The sequence below is a fragment of the Mastigoproctus giganteus genome, chromosome 4 (genome assembly GCF_048544385.1).
Source record: "Mastigoproctus giganteus isolate SK-2022 chromosome 4, ASM4854438v1, whole genome shotgun sequence".
In the NCBI taxonomy this organism is placed as follows: Eukaryota; Metazoa; Arthropoda; class Arachnida; order Uropygi; family Thelyphonidae; genus Mastigoproctus; species Mastigoproctus giganteus.
The window spans coordinates 207,299,284-207,318,593 of record NC_143578.1 but is presented as its reverse complement, the minus strand read 5'-3'; the positions used below and the strand labels follow the sequence as shown (position 1 = coordinate 207,318,593).

Here is a 19,310-nt window from a genome sequence, read left to right as displayed (position 1 = left end):
CATACATCTAGTTTCATGTTTTATCTACTTTTTCCAAATATTTATCTAATCCCACTTCAAAACCATATAAGTTTTCTAACTCAAGATGATACTTTGTTACCCAAGCCAATAAGAGTCTTGTCAATTATATATAGGAATTTGCTAGCAGAGACAAGGTGATTATCCCTTTGTATAAGGCAATGATCAGGCTACACCTTGAGTACTGCATACAGGACTGGAGGCCACATCTTTTCTACAACTGTCTTTCCTCGATTTGATATGTACCCCCTCAGGTTCGTAATCTGAGCAACCAGAAGAATCCCATCAGCATTGAACCTGCTCAAACCATTCAAGGCCTTATACATCCTCAATCAGATCACCTCACAGGTGCCTAGTCTCCAAATGCTGCTACTTGCAGAACTTAAGCCTTTCTTGGTAAGAGTACCCCTTTGTTCCTCTTACCAGTAAGGTGATCTGATTGAGGATGTAGGCCTTGAATGGTTTGAGCAGGCTCAATGCTGATGGGATTCTTCCGGTTGCTCAGATTACAAACCCGAGAGGGCACACATTTAAATTGGAGAAATGCAGGTGTAGAATAGAGGTGCGGAAGTTTGCCTTTAGCCAGCAGATAGTTGATTGCTGGAACAGACTTCCATCTGTTGTTGTGGAAGCTGACAGCTTAAATAAAGTTAAGGCTGAACTAGACAAACATTTGGAGTGACTGAATGGGTGAAATGGGAAGGGGTTTTTTTTTTTGGCTGATGCTGTATAAGTTTGCTTTCTTGCATCATATGTCTCAACTAATGCTGATGCTAATAACCCATTGACTACATGCAAATTTTCTTATGCTTAGGTTATAATTATCATTCCTTAATTTCAATATCCTCTTGATTGCATCGTCTTAGAAAGAAAAAATATATCTCCAACAAAAATTTTAATGCCAAAACACCTTGAAACATCCTTGCAAGATGTTTCGAGATTATGAAATTTGCAGATCTGTAGCCTCTTCATAATGAGCTCCCTTTGAATCCTGTGTTAACAGGATTAGTTATGGATATTCTGTGTTAACAGGATTAGTTATGGATATCTTGGTCTACCCCTAACCGATTATTTTATCATTTCAGACAAGTCTATATCCTTCCTGAAATAAGGCCTCCACACCTGTATACAGTATTCAAAGATATGGCCTGCACATTGGTCTATACAGCGAGATAATGACCGCTATCAGATTTTTAGTAGCTTTAACATACTGCTGAGAGAATATCACATTTACAGTGCATACACAGAGAGAGAGAGAGAGAAAATATCTTTATTGAAAATTATAGAACATGTATATTTTGTGATTGCCTATCAAAGCAGAATGGTAAGACTTTCCATTATTATTCCATTTTAGCTTGAGTTAGATTCTTGACAATTGCCGATAAAAACTTGCAATCTTCCTCCCCAAAGCATGTCTAGTGTAGGCTATAGTAGGATTCTTAACCAGGAAAGCTCTTCTCCCTATACAAAATTAGGCAAGGGTCCAGGGGAAAGCAAGACCTCCCAAAATTTAACATTGAATCTAGAATGGAATGTAGGAGAAATGGAATGTAGGTGATCGTACAAAAAGGTTAAGAACCTCTTTGTATACAACGTTCATGTTTAGGGGTTCTGACGAGCCACTTCACTCTCCAGATATCTTTGCTTTTCAAAAATTCATCAACTGAGCCCTACAGAGAAGTGTGCTATCAGTCATAAAATGGAATTCAGGGCCATTTTTCAATCCCTAAGCAATCTCACTGAGGTCTCCAAGGTTTCACTTCTATATTGTCAAATAACCAGAGTTCTGCCATCTAATACTCTCAGGGACATGTGGGCGTAAATGGTGATGCCTTCCCCACACTATTATTTTTCCATCACTAAAACTTATTCCATATGCTGAAGGGTTGATATTGTGCACCATGTTCTCTCCAGATGGAAAACCATTCAGAATCACTATTCAGGCTGAATCTTGATGTAGAGAAAAGAATTTGGCTCCACTGTTCAGAGTCCAATTTAGTACTCTGTAGCCCATAAGTAGGAGTATCTTGTGGGAAACTATACTCTGAGGCAAATGAGAGCTCCAATAAAAGTTAACACACAAATATTATTCTATTGCATTTGCCTACTCAGAGCAACTAAACATCTTTCAACGCTGTCACCCATGGATGGCCTTCATCTTACCTGTAATTACATGTTATTTTTTCACCCTGTCAAGTCCATGCTATGACAGATCCAGGCTGTTCTGAGAGTAAAAGGGAAAAATACTTGCTATTAGGTAGGTGTACTTAATAAAGTGGCCACTTAGTGTATATACATTTAGATATAAGACCAATTATTATTAAATAAAATTTATAACAACAGTATCCAACGAGTATGGGACTTCAAAATACTACAGTAGTGTGTGTGTGTGTGTGTGTGTGTGTGTGTGTGTGTGTGTGTGTGTGTGTGTGTGTGTGTGTGTGTGTGTGTGTGTGTGCGCACATACACTTTTGTAACTGAAATCTCACACATAAAATAAATTTTGATATATTATATAATTATGATATCAGACATTTTAATGAGAATAATGTGCAACAACAAAAAAATCCTGAGATAAATAAAAAGGAAGGCTAAAGGGTTATGCACCTCCCTCTAACCATTTTATTATGTGGAAGTTACATAAAGCAGAATAACAACAGAAAGTATACTTTTCTATATATAGTTCAGGTGGGAGAGTAGGTTATAATTCAGTGAGACACCAGTGCACTTGTCTCCCAACTAAGGTACTCAAGATAAATATTTAACCCTTCAGTCATTGTGTGACCTTTCATGACACCATTAATCACATGGACGACTACTGTAATCCAATTTAAAAATCCATTTTTGCACTTGTGCATTTCTTTTTTCTTTATAATCTCATGATAGGTGTTTTGGTAATATATTCAAAGACATGTTATGCAGCTTTTAAGTTTTTGAAAAAAAAAAACACTGCCTTAAATACTGAGTCATCAAATTCACAACAGTGCATAAAAAGGAATAAAGGTGTTGGTTTCCAGCATATTCCTATTTTTAAGAAATGTTTCTCTTTAAAAATAGTAACTAAGTTGTTCTTTCAGCAGCACAGTGCACAGGTAAATCTAAATGAAAATTAGTGAAAATCTAAGCGCTTCAAGTCAAGTGAGATCTTATTAATTTCTTGAAAAAATGCTGATTATTCTCTGATATTTTGTGGTACTTCCTGTACCACTTCTTCAGTTTACATATAAATCACCACCATAACTGAGAAAAATTCACCAAAACCATTTTGCAGTGTCATCTGGTTGTAGCAGAATAATAGTCACATCCAGTACTGTTCACTTCAATATCATTGTTTCGTTCAGAATTATTTAATTCCCGGAGTGTAAAACGTCACAATGGACCCTAGGACAAACAGTCTCACTGAGCCAGTCTTCCCCCTACAATTTATCTTTTCTATAATTCATGGCTGTGGTCTGGGCTCTTACTAAAATTGGGTTCTGTCAATGATACATAGGAACTTTGCCAGTAGAGATTTCCCCACTGTGTAAGACAATGGTTAAGCCAAACTGGAATACTACGTACAGGTTTGTTGCTCTTCTTTACTCTCTCAAACCTATGTCGTTCCTAAAATTAGGTTTCGGGAAGGACATAGATCTGTTGGAAAGGAAGCAGAGAAGAGCAACGATATTACTCTGGGTCACAAAAGAGTTTTTTTTTTTTTTTTTTTTTTTTACCAAGAAAGACTAGGGTTCTGAAAACTGCAGTGTCTAACATCTTTATGGTTACCTAACTGAATGTAATAAGGCTTTAAAAGGGTTAAATAACTAAATGCTGATGGCATCCTCACTCCTTCTCATAGGACACATACACAACAGAACAAATTTAAATTTAAACAGAATGGTTGCTGAACAGCAAGGAAATCTGCATTCATCCAAAGAGTAACCAACTGTTGGAATAAACTTTAATCAGGCATTGTGGAAGTGGGTAGTTTGAATAAATTTAAGGAAAGTTTGGACAAATAATTGGAAGGAATGGGCATATGAAATTGGAAAATTTTGTTTCTGGCTGGTGCTATATAAGCTTTGATGCCTTGCATAATGTTAACAATATTAAGAAAGAACCTACTATATTTTATTCAGTTTTGTTTAGCAGTGCACCATGAAGTGAATGAAAGTATTATGGAGTGAATCAAAGCAACTAGTTACTTACCTTGAGAACTGGAAGGAAAAATGTCCATGTCATGGAAAGTAAATGGCACTGATTGGGCAGGGAGTTTATTGGAAGCTTCAGCTCGCTCAATCCAGACTTGAAATAATTTCCTGAAATTTTTTAAACTAGTTATTTAATGAGCATATGAGTAATAATATTAAAGTTTATGCCATTATCCTAGTTCTTAATTAAAATATGAACAGGTTCTGCAAATTAGTCTGCTAGTTTTGGCATAAACTTGCAAAGTGAAAGTGGTAACATAGGGGATTAAAATCCACCCCATCTTACAGCATGGTGTGGAATTTAATTTTTGAAGTTTTGAATATTTTCACCCCCCCCCCCAAATCATAAACTAAGTGGCGATTTTCACATACCAACATTCAAAAGCATATAATGCTACGGAGCCTCCGTAGCCAGGCTTAAACCAGGGCTTGAACCCCGGTCTAATCAAGAAGCGTGTGCATAGCACACGCTTCTTGATTAGACCGGGGTTCGAGCCCGTCACCACCAAATGCGGAGGATGTGGAAAGGTCAAGGAATGACTACCGCATATCCCGGAGCAATATGGCCTTAGTTGCTAATGCTCCTAAAAACCAAACAACAACAATATAATGCTACTTTAAGTGAATGTAAAATTTCTAAAAAAATAAAAAATAAAATAAAAAAACTTGAATGAAATTTTATTTCCTAGTTAACATTATCGCATTTATTTTTTAAAGTTGCAAACTTTAAAAAATAAATTATCACATTCCCAATTAGAGTAATTAATTTTTTTACAAAAGGATTTTAGATAACTATAATGGAATTTCCCCAATATTCTAATCATTTTCCTAAAACAATAGATCTTAGATAAAATAGACAGTGCACAGACAAAACCTCCTATAATAAAATCAAAAGGAATATTAAACATTCTTAATAGCAAAATGACTGTTTTACTGCCCCAAGAAATCTGCTGTTTTTATGTATTTCTTGCCTCTGCAAGCAACATACATTGCTATAAGTAGAAAGCATCAATGTCTCATATTATTAGTAGTAGCAGTGGCAAATGATACAAGAATGAAAGCTTACAATAGCAAAAAAAAAAAAAAAAAAAATACCAACAATTCTCATTTCACCTGTCCACCTCCTCTAGTTTTTCTAGTTCTTTGAATTTATTCAAATTGCCCATCTCTGCTCACCAGGGGGTAATTGATTGTCCTAACAATCAACTACCCTCTGGCTGAAGGAAAATTTTTGCACATCAGATCTGCAATCATCCTTCCTCAATTTGAATTTATGCCCCTTGGTAGTCTGAGTAAGGGGAAGGATTCCATCAGCATTGATGCTTACTCAATCAGATCTCACTACAGGTGCCTAGTCTCTAGGTGCTGCCATTTGCAAAACTGAAGCCTTTCCTGGTAAGATTTCCTTTCCTTTTGCTCCCCTCACAAATCTTGTTGCTCTTCTCTGCACCTATTCCAACAGATCCATGTGATCCTAATGAGACTTCAGACAATACATAGCTGACAAATGCAGTACTCAAGATTTGGCCTAACCATTGCCTTATAATCACCTCCTTATCCCTGATGGCAGAATTCCTGTATATCATTTACAAAACCCTATGAGCTGTCCTGGCAGCATGTGAACCTAACCCTAAATTTCATGAACAAAAAAATTAAGGAAGAAAGGTGGGAAATCCATCTGACGAATTTCTTATCACACATATGTCTGTAAGCCCAGGACAACCAACTAGGTTCTCGACTCTTAATTATACTGAGGGTATCCTAGTTACCCACCAATCACAAATATCCCTGAAAGTCCATCTGGGTAACAGTCCTCAATCAAAATTTTCAAAGTTTATCTCTGTGCTAGTCACGTAGGGTCAATTTGATCCCAGACAATATTTCAGCAATTCATATTCTTCACCTACTCCATCCACACAGCTGAAACTCCTAATAGCTGTTTTTGAAAATATTTTCTTTGATTTCTCCACTGAAAATTCCAGAAAACTCTGTTAATTATCACACAATTAGGAAAATATTCATGAATTAAATTAAACTTAATTATATGCATGTGTTGATTGGTCTGTGTCACTTTCAGTTATAGATACCAAGTTGTGTTTACTGCCATGCACTTTCCTGTAATTGGTAATGATCTCTAGCTTCACAACATCAAAGAATCATTGGAAACCAAACTGCTGACACAAGCACTTCACATTTCATGCAGCAGGCACACCTGTTAGTGACAGGCTGTTGTCCAATTGCAGGCATGCAGATTTTTAAATTTGCATTCCACTCACTGACAGGTCTAAAAGATGTTTTAATTGCAAAAATTAATTAAAAATATGTGCTTTTAAACATAAAAAATGGAATTTTTATTTTTGAAATCTCAAAATACAGGTGAGTAGGGTGTAAAGTAACCCTATACGACTAGAGGAAGAACAATCCTTTTTGCTCCTGTGGATGGGTAGTGAGGAAAATTTGTGATTTGTTTCACAATATGAAATGTCATTTTTGATGCTTTTTTTTTGTGCAACTTATATTTACTGACATAGGAACAACTTGAAAAATACATCTGCACTACTGGGGCATGATATTCATATACTTCCTTGAACTCAGGGAAGGTCCCCATAAACTGTAGGTGTGCAAATATATCACCAAATTCACAAAGGGGGTTCAAAAGGTGACACAAGTAACAACAGACCTGTTAGTTTAACTTGTGTTCCGGGAAAAAAAAATATTCGAATCACTGGTTAAAGAAGCATAGCAGGATCATCTAGACAAGACTGCAGTAACAGTTAAGACACAGCATGGGTTTGTTAACAGGAGGTCTTATCTGATCAATTTGATTGGATACTATGATGTGGTCACAAAGGAAATAATGCCAAAAATAATTTTGATATCATATACAAAGGGTACTAGGAAAGTTTTGCAATACAGCTTTGTTTATTTAATTTTTTCAAAGTAATTTCCTCTACATTCTATACACCTCTCCATCCTCCGAAACCAATCTTTAAACCAGTTCTGCCAAGTTTCACTAGGGAGTAAAGCACACTTGTTGTCCCAAGCCCGTAGAAGGTCCTCATCACTGGAAAACCGCCTCCCTTTTAGCTTCATTTTCACATGCGGGAACAGTGCAACGTCGCAGGGAGCAAGGTCTGAACTGTAGGGAGGGTGCTCGAGAAGTTTCAGTCCTGTCGTGGTCAAATATTCGGTGCAGGCTTTGGCACGGTCAGCTGGAGCATTATCGTGATGGAGGTACCAGGTGTCCATTCTTGACTTTGGCCGCAGGTTCTTCATAGATCCAATGACTTTAGGCAGGCATTGTTCAGTATACCACTTAGCTGTGACTGTCTTCTGCGTGTCCAAAATGACACGTTCCACAATTCCACTCGATTTGAAAAATACAGCTATCATTTTCTTCTTTACAGATCGGGATTTTCTGACAATTACGGATGTGTCGTCATCATCAAAGACCCAAACTTTGTTTTGAGCCTTGGTTGGCAGATCGTAATAGTACAGCCAAGTCTCTTCACTTGTCACGATGTTGTTCACATACCGAGATTGTCCCTTATCAAACTTTTTTAACATCTCCCGGCACCAAGTCACACGTCGTGTCATCTGCTCTTCAGTCAGTTGATGCGGCACCCAGAGAGAACAAAGTTTCTTCAAGTGCAAATGATCTTGCAGAATCGAACGAATTGCTGGTGCATTTAGGCCCAAAGTATCCTCTATCTGTTGATAGGTCACTCGCCTATTTTCGTCAAGCATTTTCCTCAAAGCAGTAACGTTTTCCTCCGTAACTGACGTTCGTGGTCTTCCCGGCCTCTCAGAATCCTCCAGAGTGAAATTTCCCCTTTGGAATTCTCTGTACCACCTGACTATCGTTGTACGATGTGGACAATCATCATCTAGTGCAAGAGTCATTTCTTCTAAGCACTGGTCTATGATTAAACCACGCACGAAATTATACCACAAAACTGTCCTTATCTCATTTCGTGACCACGATGCCATCGCAAGCACTTTACACTCTCGCTACTAATGAATAACTGAGCCCATCGACTTGACGCGGCGGCTACTATGCACGTATGAACATGTCTCAACATGCAGCAACAAGCAGCTTCCTGTGATTCATTGTTGCATCATATTGCAAAACTTTCTAGTACCCTTTGTACTTGGATTTCAGGAAAGCTTTTGATACTGTTGCACATAGAAGACTGCTGTACAAATTGGAGGGGTATGGCATGAAGGGTAAGTTGCTACAATGGATAAAGGGATGGTTGAGTGGAATACGACAGAGAGTGGTAATCAATGGACACTGCTCTTCGTGGACAAATGTTATTAGTGGATTCCCCAGGGTTCGGTGTTTTGTATATTTATCAATGGTATTGATGAAGCATATCAGGTTTAATGTCCAATTTTGCAGATGATACAAAGGTTGGTAGGGTTGTTGACGACAGTAAAGACAGTATGCCACTCCAACTGGATCTAGATAAGTTGGGAAAACGGGCTGAGAAGTGGTAACTGAAGTTTAACATTGACAAATGCAAAGTACTGCATATGGGTAGCAATAACTAAAGAGAAACATACCAACTATGTGGTACTACACTCAGGGAATTGAAAACTGAAAAAGACCTGGGGATAATTGTGCAGTCAAATATGAAGGTCGCTGAGCAGTGCAGACGGACTGCCAGGGCAGGTCATGGAGTCTTGTCAATGATATATATATAGGAATTTTGCTAGCAGGGACATGGGGGTGATTATTCCATTTAACAAGGAAATAGTCAGGCCACATCTAAAGTACTGTGCTCAGGTCTGGAGGCCTCATTTTAGGAAGGATGTAGTGTTGCTAGAACGAGTACAAAGAAGGGCAACAAGATTGGTGAGGGGAACAAAGGGGTGCTCTTACCAAGAAAGGCTTATGTTCTGCAAATTGCAGCGCCTGGAGAGTAGGCAGCTGCAAGGTGATCTGATTGAGGTGTATAAGGCCTAGAATTGGTTGAGCAAGCTGAAAGCTGATGGGATTCTTCCTCTTGCTCAGACTAAGAACTTGAGGGGGCACAGTTTCAAGTTGGGGAAAGATAGTTGTAGAATAGATGTGCAAAAATTTTTCTTTAGCCAGCGGGTAGTTGATTGGTGGAACAGGCTTCCATCTTTTGTTGTGGAAGCTAATAGCCTAAATAAATTTAAGGCTGAGCTGGACAGGTATTTGGAACGAATGGAGGGGTGAAATGGAAGTGTTTTTTTTTTTTTTTTTTTTTTGCTGATGCTGCATAAGCTTGCTTTCTTGCATCGTATGCCTCTACTAATGCTGATGCTAACTGCCTATAGCTCTAAAAATTATATGGAATTTACTGCTGACCTGTCATGTGGAATTTCCCTAACAAGGTTCTGAAGGGTGTGGGAGGGTTTCAGAATTCTTTGACCTCTTGAGTGGGTATATTACTTCCCATGTAAACATTATGGACTAGGAAAAAGATTAGAGGCCTAACCTGAAAATCCAAAAATCATGATATATAGGTAAATAAACAAAGCAAAAAATCAGATATCATATAAACATCTGGAGAGGAGAGAAGAGAAGAGCCATCCCATAGCAACAGCAGCAAACCAGTGGCATAAATGCCACAAAGCAAAACATCAGTAACTATCATTCACTGATAGCTGTCATAAAACTACATTATATTACAAAATTTAAATTTTATAGTATATTAATATTCTGTTTTAGAACTTTGGAATTATAAAATACATTTTAAAAGTATTTTGGCCTTTTCTTTTATTCCTCTTTTAACCCAGCAACCACTGTGAAAGGTTTTTGGAATCCAAATGTGCAGATCACTTAGAACCCAGAAGCCTACATTTGAAAAATCAGCAAACCATAATTCAAAATCATTCACTTTTTTTGATGCCACCTTTGTTTTCACTCTTTTCTGAACAAAACTGTAAAAAATCCAGTTTGGCTAAGGTAAAGAAAGCCCACACGAGAAGCATGCAAAAGTTCGATGAAATTTACCAGTAAAAGTACTTTGCCGTAACGGCATTTGTATTGTTGCTCGCTTGGTAAACAGACGGTGGGTGATATCGGTCTGGAGTAGAAGTTGAATCCCACGGGAGCTTGAAACCCTCCCGAAGTGGAGGGGGATAACCTGGTCTTTTTTCTTTAGAATCACTAATTGAATTAACTAACTGAATCACGAACAGAGTCATACTGGAAGTTCTGGCATCGTAAAAAATGTTCGTAACGTAGTTTCACCGGTAAACGTTTTCGAAGTTTGATGTGCTTCTCGTGTGGGCTTCCTTTACCTTTGCCTTTTTTTTTTTTTTTCCCTTAATAAACAATTTATCCACTAGTCCACCAGTGATTCTAAAGAAAAAAGGTCAAGTTACCCCCTCCACTTTGGGAAGGTTTCAATCTCCCATGGGATTCAATTTCTACTCCTGACCGATAACACCCACTGTATATTTACTGAGCAAGCAACGATACAAATGCCGTTACGGCAAAGTACTTTTACCGGTAAATTTATCGAACTTGTGCATGCTTCTCGTGTGGGCTTTCTTTACCTTTGCCTCCAGTTTTTGTATTAAAATACATTTTAATTAACTTTTTGAAACTATGTCATTAGGTAATGCATTTGCATCATTACTACATAGTTGACAAATTGAAGTTTGTACACTGGCATCATTATAGTCTCATCTACATCTGATACAGTGAAATCCTTCACTCAGAAGCAGCCATAAGTCTATCAGCGCCCTGTGCGAGATTTTTTGTTACACCCTCTCTGACTTGAAATTTACAGCAAATCAGTGAATTTTCGGGGCATTTTGCACTCCCTAAATTTTGGTGCCCTATTCGGTGGAACTGCTCGATCGTGCCTTAAGCCAGCCCTGCTTAAGGCACGATCTAGTTGCTCTCCTTATATTTCAAATAAATAACACTAATTTTAGAGAAGACTACTGTTACTTATTTTCAGTTGAGTACCACCACTCAGCACTATTTGTAAATGTATATGGGACAATAAACACTCTTATCCACATCTCTGTCCTATTAGACATAGAAAAGTGAAAAGGTGGAGGAAGTGATAATAAGAATCAATAAGGGCAGGCATCCATCGAAAAAGGGCAGGGCCAGTTACTCCTCAAATTCACACTCACTTAAGTATTTCACTCATAAATCCCTCAAACAGGCAATGCTTCCCCAGTAGAGAAGACTTGTTACCTCTTCTCAGTAACAAATGATACTATCAGCCTTCCCCAGATAGTACCATTTCGAAGCTTGTTGACTTCTCATCAGTTAGTGGGTATATATACCCAGAGGTATAAGGGTGACAACCTAGTTGTGACTTATTTACACAATATGAGAGGCATAAAAGTTAGACTAGTAATATTTTAAGGCAGAAAGCCTCAAACTATGTCATTAATTAGTGCATATGCATCATTACTACATAGTTTAATTTTTTTGACAAATCAAAGTTTGTACAATAATGATGCCAATGTACACAATTTGGTTTGTCTAAAATATTCAACTATGTAGTGATGACACAAATGCACTAACTAATGACAGTTTCAATTTTACATAGTTTGAGGCTTTCTGCCTTAAAATATTATTAATACAATGGACCCCCGCTTTACGATGGGTTCACTATATGATCAAATCACTTTACGATGGACTCTCCATAATAAAATACCTTTCACTATACGATATGTAGTAAGCATGGGATATTCTCATCACGTTTGCGAATTGAATTTTAATTCTATCTTAATTAATTAATTCTATTAAACAGAGCTTAAAAAATAGGAATAAAGAGATGATTCTGAAAATTTATTTTTGTTTTTTATATGGTTTCAGTGAAGGGGAAACACATTTCACTATAATACTGTAAGGTAAAAACTCACAGAATTCCAGTTATCAGTATTATCGCAAATACAATAAGGTCGAGTTTACTACCCATTTATAATAGCTTGCGCTAACAGAAAAGCCCAATAAACTGGAAAGTGCAAATTGCTTTTATTGTTTTATGGTCATGACGTCCAGAAACGTGCTTTAGAAAAATAACACAAATGTGTTCAAAATTCATTCTTATAACAAAACAGAGCAATAAAAAGTGAAAGTGTAGTGCATTTTAATGATTTGAATGGCTGATTCTACTAACCAGTGATCACTGGTGCCTACTTATTTCGCTCTACAATGGCTTACGATTGTCTCCGACCGAACCACATGGTCCTTTGTCTCAGCCAGTAGCAGCATTTGTAAATGTGTTGGGCATGTGTTTTGTTTTCGTATTCTTTAGTATAAGTAATTTTTTTTTATGCTTACTTTCCATAAATTTACTGTATTGAATTCTTGAATGTACAACATTGCATATGTTGTTGTTGTTTTTTTTTTTTTAGGAGCATTAGCAACTAAGGCCATATTGCTCCAGGATATGCGATGGTCATTCCCTGACCTTTCCGCATTCTCCGTATTTGGTGGTGATGGGCTCGAACCCTGGTCTAATCAAGAAGCGTGTGCTAAGCACTGCTGCTCCTTCCCACCTGGCTATGGAGGCGCCCCAACATTGCATAATATGGCCCTTAACGAGCACAGCAAAAAGAAAATTTCAATTAAAATTAAACAAGAAATAGTGAAAAAACATGATGATGGTGCTAAAATTAGTTCATTGGTGTGCAAATATGGTTTTTCACAGTCAACCATTTCTACCATAGTGAAACAAAAAAGAAAACCTTAAAAAAGTTAAAGTAAGTGATGAATCTAACACAGTCCAAAAAGGCAGAGAACTGATTATAGAAATGGAAAGGCTTTTGTTGCTGTGAATAAAAGAAAAACAAATGAAGGGTGATACAGTTCCTGGACAATACATTTGTGAATGTGCAAAGCAGATTTTTGAGGATTTAAAGACTAAAACACCTTCAGCTAGTGATACGCGATATGGGGACTTTAAAGCCAGCAAAGTTTGGTTCGATCCTTTTTAGAAAAAGGTCCGATATTAAAAGTGTCATAAGGCATGCAGTGCTGATCAGGAAGCAGCTGAAAACTTTAAGATGGAGTTTCAAGAGTTCGTTGAGAAGGAGGGTTACCTTCCTCAACATCTTTAATACAGACGAAACAGGCCTCTTTTGGAAAAGGGAATGCCAAAGTGAACATACATTACAAAAGAAGAGGCCTCGTTGCCTGGTCATAAGCCTATGAAGCATAGGCTTATTCTGTTATTAGGGTCCAATGCCTGTGGTGATTTTAAACTTAAGCCAATGTTGGTTTACCACTCAGAAACTTCCAGAGTGTTTAAACAGCAAAATGTCATCAAAAGCAGGTTGGGTGTCTTTTGGCGAGTAAAAAGAAAGTCTGGGTGACAAGCCACCTCTTCAATGAATGGGTATTTGAAGTGTTTTGTCCTCCAGTCAAAGGTTACTTAGAAAGAAAAAAAAAATTCCTTTAAAGGCACGGTTAATTTTGGATAATGCTCCAGGTCATGATCCCCAACTTGCCCGATCTCTGGAGGAGCAATTTAACTTCATTACTGTCAAAATTCTCCCACCCAATACCACCCCTCTGCTTCAGCAAGTGATTGCTAACTTTAAAAAAATTTACACATAGAAGATGCTTGCAAAATGCTTTGAAGAGACTTCAGGAGACAAAGCCATCGCCTTAAAGGAATTCTGGAAGACCAGGTTTAACATCTTAGACTGTGTATAAATGATCATTAGTTCTTGTTTGTTGTTGTTTTGGGGGCTTTACAGCACAAGGACAGCAAAGGCCATGATGCGCCTAACTATGGTGATGTTAAATCTTGAATTGCGTCTGTATAGATGCTATTCAAATTTATATTGTGTTGTATAGTTTTATATGTTTGAGGAAATCAAAAATTTTGGACACATGTGGTGTGTCTCCTAGTAGATCAGAAATGCTGAGAGAGGTGTTCGTCGTGGGAAATGAGATAAACATAGCTTGTCGCTGAATACTGTACTTGGGACAATCAATAAGTAGATGGTGGACAGTGAGCTGAGTGTTGCAGTTTGTACATAGTGGTGGGTCAGTGGCTGCCAGCAAATAAAGATATGTCAGGTGTGTGTGGCCTATCCTTAATCGGGCTAATACAACTTCTTCATGTTGGTTCTCACGGATACTAGATCTCCATGGTTTTAGATATGTTTTTTATGCCAAGTAGCTTATCGTTGGCTTGATTCTGCCAGATATGTTGCCATAGTTCAAGGCATCGCTTATTTATAATGTACTTATAGTCAGATATAGGTGTAGTGAAGGATTGGTCTATAGGATCGGTAGCAGTTTTGGCAGCTAGGTCGGCCTGTTCGTTTCCAGAAATGCCAGCGTGACCAGGGATCCAACATAACAGAACCTGTTGTTTCTTCTGGTTTAACTTGGTCAGAGTATTCTAGATCTGTCTAAGTAAGGGGTTATAATTTTTTGTATTGTGTTGTATAGCTTGGATAGCACTAATGGAGTCGGTATAAATAACGCTGTGGAGTCTAGTTCTTGAGAGTGTGTAGTTTAAGGCTATGTGGATAGCACAGAGTTCTGCAGTATAGCTGCTACATTCAGTGGGGAGTTTTTTGGACAAAGTGATGTAAGGAAATACTGCTGCTGCACCAACATGCTTTTCAGTTTTAGATCCATCTGTGTAGATCGGTGTGTACTGGCCGTGCTGGGTTCTCAGTGTGGCATGTATTTGTAGCAAGTTCTGTTGGGATATGGTGTGTTTTCCCCAGGCTGTGAATGAAAAGTCACATGGCGGTATATGATACATCCATGGCAGGACTGCATGAGAGGCAGTAGGCTGTATCTTACTCGGGTCAATTTGCCAGTCAACTTGTAGTGAGCGAAGACGTATCCCAGTTGGTGGGTTTATTGATGGGTAGGCTCTATAAAGGTTTTCCCATTTAGGATAGAAAACACCATTCCAAGTGGGGTGGTTTGGATGCCCTTTGAGTTTTGCGGCATAATTTAATAAAAGCATTTGTCTCCGTAGCTGTAAGGGTGTTTCATGCGCTTCGGTATATAGGCTCTGAACCGGTGATGTACGGTACACCCCCAGTGCAAGACGAAGAGCGCTGTGGTGTACAGGATCAAGCCAACGTAAAGCGCTTGGTCTAGCAGAGCTATATACGACAGAACCATAATCCAGACGTGACCGTATTAGTGCACGGTAGAGATTTAGCAGCGTGTAACGGTCAGCTCCCCACGTTGTGCCCGACAGAACTCTTAAAATGTTAAGCTTTTTAAGAGTGTTAGTCCGGAGCATTTTTATATGATCAAGGAAAGTGAGTTTTTGGTCGAATATCACACCCAGAAAGCGAACACTAGGGACCACTGGTATGACCTGATTTTCTAGTCTAAGTTCCGGATGTTGGTGTTGGTTACGCTTTCTACAGAAGTGTATCCCAACTGTTTTTTGGTGTGAGAGACGAAAACCATTGTTTTGGGACCATTTAGCTATTTTGTTGATAGCACATTGCAACTGCCTTTCTATCATTCGCATGTTAGGCAAATGGCAGGCGATACTGAAGTCATCAGCATACAGGGTAGTGGATATCGTTTATGGTAGGTCGTGTGTTATGGAATTCATTATTATACTAAAGAGAGTAGCACTTAGCACTGACCCTTGTGGTACTCCTTCTTCCTGGATGAATTTTGAAGATAAGTGGTTGTGAACTCTAACTTGAAATGAGCGGCAATGCAGGAAGTTTCTGATAAACTGTGGTAGGTGTCCGCGAAATCCCAGATCGTATAGGGTTCGCATAATACCATATCTCCAAGAAGTGTCAAAGGCTTTTTCGATGTCAAAGAAGACCATTGCAAGATGTTCTTTTCGGACGAAGGCATCCAGGATGTTTATTTCTGTCTTGATCAAAAGGTCAAGAGTGGATCTACCTTCCCGGAAACCACATTGCACAGGATTTAGGAGATCATTTTGAGCTAGAAACCAGGTTAGTCAGGCGTTAACCATTTTTTCCATGACCTTGCTCATACAGCTAGTGAGTGCAATAGGTCGATAATGTTGCGGATTTGTAGGGTCTTTGCCTGGTTTTGGAAAAGCCCGAATGTAAGCATGGTGCCATTTGTCGGGGAACATATTTTCTTTGAATATTCTGTTATAGAGGAGTAACAGAGTCTTGAGAGCCGGTTCGGTGAGTTTTGCTATCATGATGTAGTGGATTCCATCTGGCCCTGCTGCACTGAGTTTAGTAGACGATAGAGCATGATGCAACTCTGACATTGTGAAGGGGAGATTGTACACAGAAATTGATGCTGATTCAAAATTGATACGTTTTTTTTTCAGCTTGTACTTTGTGTGCCTGAAAATATTGCGAGTATGATGTTGCGGCTGTATATTCATGAAAGTTTTACCCAGGGTGTTTGCAATATCCTCAGGTTTTGTGATATCATGGCCACTGACAGGGAGCATGGGACAGTTGACACGTGGGTGTTTTGCGTACATCCGCTGTATTTTTGCCCATATTGTTTGAGATTTTGTCGTGCTTGTAATTGTGGATGCGAAGCGTCTCCATGCTTCCCTTCTGCTAGTCTGCCTGACTCGTTTTGCCCTTGCTCTTGCCTGTTTAAAGCGGATGAGGTTTTCTGTTGTTGGAAACTTCCTGAAGACATTCCATGCTTTGATCTTCTGTTTTTTTAGCTGCATTACATTCATCATTCCACCACACTTTTGATTTGGCCGATATTTTTGTGGATTGTTTTGGAATTGCTTTGTCTGCTGCTGCCTGCAGTATCTGATTAGATATGTATTCTACTGCCAGGTTTATGGATGTTTGTTGGATCTAGTTTTCTTCTAGTATTGCTAGCTGCTTGTACACATCCCATTCAGCTTTTGAAAAGTTCCATTTGGGGATCCGATAAGAAAGGTGGGGAATGCTTGTGTTAATGCGACATATCACAGGATAATGATCACTGCCCAGAGGATTGCTGTGAATAGTCCATCCAAATAGAGGATATATGGTTGCTGTGCACAGAGAGACATCAATAGCTGATGTAGATCCTGTCGGAAGATGTGTATAGGTGTGAGCCCCATTATTGAGAGTTATCAGATTCTGTTGATCGAGTAATTTTTCAATGATTTGTCCACGCTTGTCCAGATTGTGGTTTCCCCACAGCGGATGGTGACTGTTGAGGTCTCCTAAGATACAGGAGGGTTTGGGAAGTTGTATTACTAATTCTTCTAAATCGGCATAGCTTATATTTTGGTTAGGTGGCAAGTATAGTGAGACTATGGTTAAATCAAAGTTAATATTGACTCGTGCAGCAACTGCCTCAAGGTTTGTTTTTAGCGGGAGTGGCTTTGAGAGTATCTGGGCGTTGATGATCAGTGCTACTCCTCCATGGGCAGGATTGTTCGAATTTTGTGCAACACGATCTTGACGATGTATTATGTATTTCTGAAGGGAAACATTTATATTTGGTGTCAGATTGGTTTCCTGTAAGCAAAAGGTTTGTTATGTTTGTTATTTGGTTTTTAGGAGCATTAGCAACTAAGGCCATATTGCTCCGGGATATGCGGTGGTTATTCCCTGAATGACCTTTCCGCATCCTCCGTATTTGGTGGTGACGGGCTCGAACCCCGGTCTAATCAAGAAGCGTGTGTTACGCACTGCTGCTCCTTCCCACCTGGCTACGGAGGCGCCCTAAGCAAAAGGCAATAGGGTCATATTGTGAAAGAAGATCTTGGATGTCGGACAAGTTACTGCGATAGCCTCTGCAGTTCCACTGTAAGAAAGTAAGCATTATTTGGGTTTAGTGGAACCCTCGACTTCTTTTCGAGGGACAGAAGATTTGCCTCGGTCAAGTTTAACTTTCCTCTTCTTTGGGAAATAAGGTTTCCCTGTATCCATGTCCTCATTGGAGAACAGTTCTAGAACCTGTTCGTCGTGATTCAAATTGTCTTCTGAGTCCATGTATTCTGTTTGGTTTGAGTCAGGAGTAGTAGATACTGTGGTATTCTGTTGAATGGCATCAGGTTGTACTGAGATTGGCGTATTTATGGCTTTGGTTTGTTTGTTTTTCGTTTGGGGCGTTGGTACTGGGGACAACAATGACCTTGCCCATTCAGCTAGTGATTTACTTGGTGGTATAGTTACTTCCGTTTGGGTAGAAATTGATATGTGTTTTGTGGTTATTTGTGCATAAGTGGGCTTATTAGTATTTGGAACCGGTAGGGATTTTTTGGGCTCTTGGTAGGTTACGTTATGTTCGGTTTTGTACCGCTGTATCTTTTTTTCACGCTGCCAAAGGGAACACTCTTTGGAATATGCTGGGTGTGCCTCTTTACAGTTCAGACAAATTGGTCTTGTGGCTGTGCAGTCAGTACTAATGTGTTCAATGGATCCACACGTGGCACAGGCAGCTACTCCTCTGCAGACTGTCTGTGAGTGCCCAAATTTTTGGCATTTATAGCAGCGTAGTGGGTTCGGGATGTACGGTTTAACTCGGCAGTTAAGGTAGCCTGCTTTTATCACTGTTGGTGACTTGGGATTGTCAAAAGTAAGTATTATGTTCCGTGTAGGAACTAATATGCCATCTTTCTTTGTCATAATTCGTCTGACATTAATGATTCCTTGGTCGTGTAATTCTTGTTTTAGTTCTTCGTCTGACACGTTCATGAGGTCCCATTCGGTGATGACACCTCTTGACGTGTTCAGGGAAATGTGGGGTGAAACGGTGATAGAAGTTCCACCAAAAGTTTTCAGTTTTTGTAGTTGCTCAGCCTGTCGAGCAGTGGCAAATTCAACTAGTAGGTCACCTGATCTTAGACGACGAACTGTCTTTGGAGTTCCTATTGTGCTTTCTAGGCATTTCTGCACTAGAAATGGAGAGAGCTTTCCAACTGGTTGTTCTTCAGTTGAATGAATAATCAAGAAGGTTGGAGTTCGGATTCTGCCTACGTCAGTCTTTTGACGTTTTGCTGCGACAGAACCAGACTCCTCTTGTTCTTGCCTTGTCAAGGTTTCTTCTATGCACCCAGTGTTTTTCTGGGTTTTATGGACTTCTTGCTCCATTTCACCCTGGAAGGGAGACCTTTTCCCCTCCAGGTTACTAGCCCTGCCACGTGGAGGCAGGAGCAGTGCCACCTTTGTGACCAAGTGGTAGTGGGTTAGTAGTAATGC

The 19,310-nt window shown here is 39.1% G+C and overlaps 1 protein-coding gene across 5 annotated transcripts in view; it reads right to left on the bottom strand.

Moving 5' to 3' along the window:
- The window catches only part of LOC150087350 (uncharacterized), a 592,205-nt gene that overhangs the window by 215,586 nt on the left and 357,309 nt on the right, over nt 1–19,310 (bottom strand). For all 5 annotated transcript variants that reach the window (XM_090372014.1, XM_090372013.1, XM_090372010.1 and 2 more), the window contains one exon: nt 4,207–4,316. In XM_090372014.1, the coding sequence (XP_090228140.1) occupies nt 4,207–4,316 (110 nt within the window). The remainder of the gene's footprint in view (nt 1–4,206; nt 4,317–19,310) is intronic.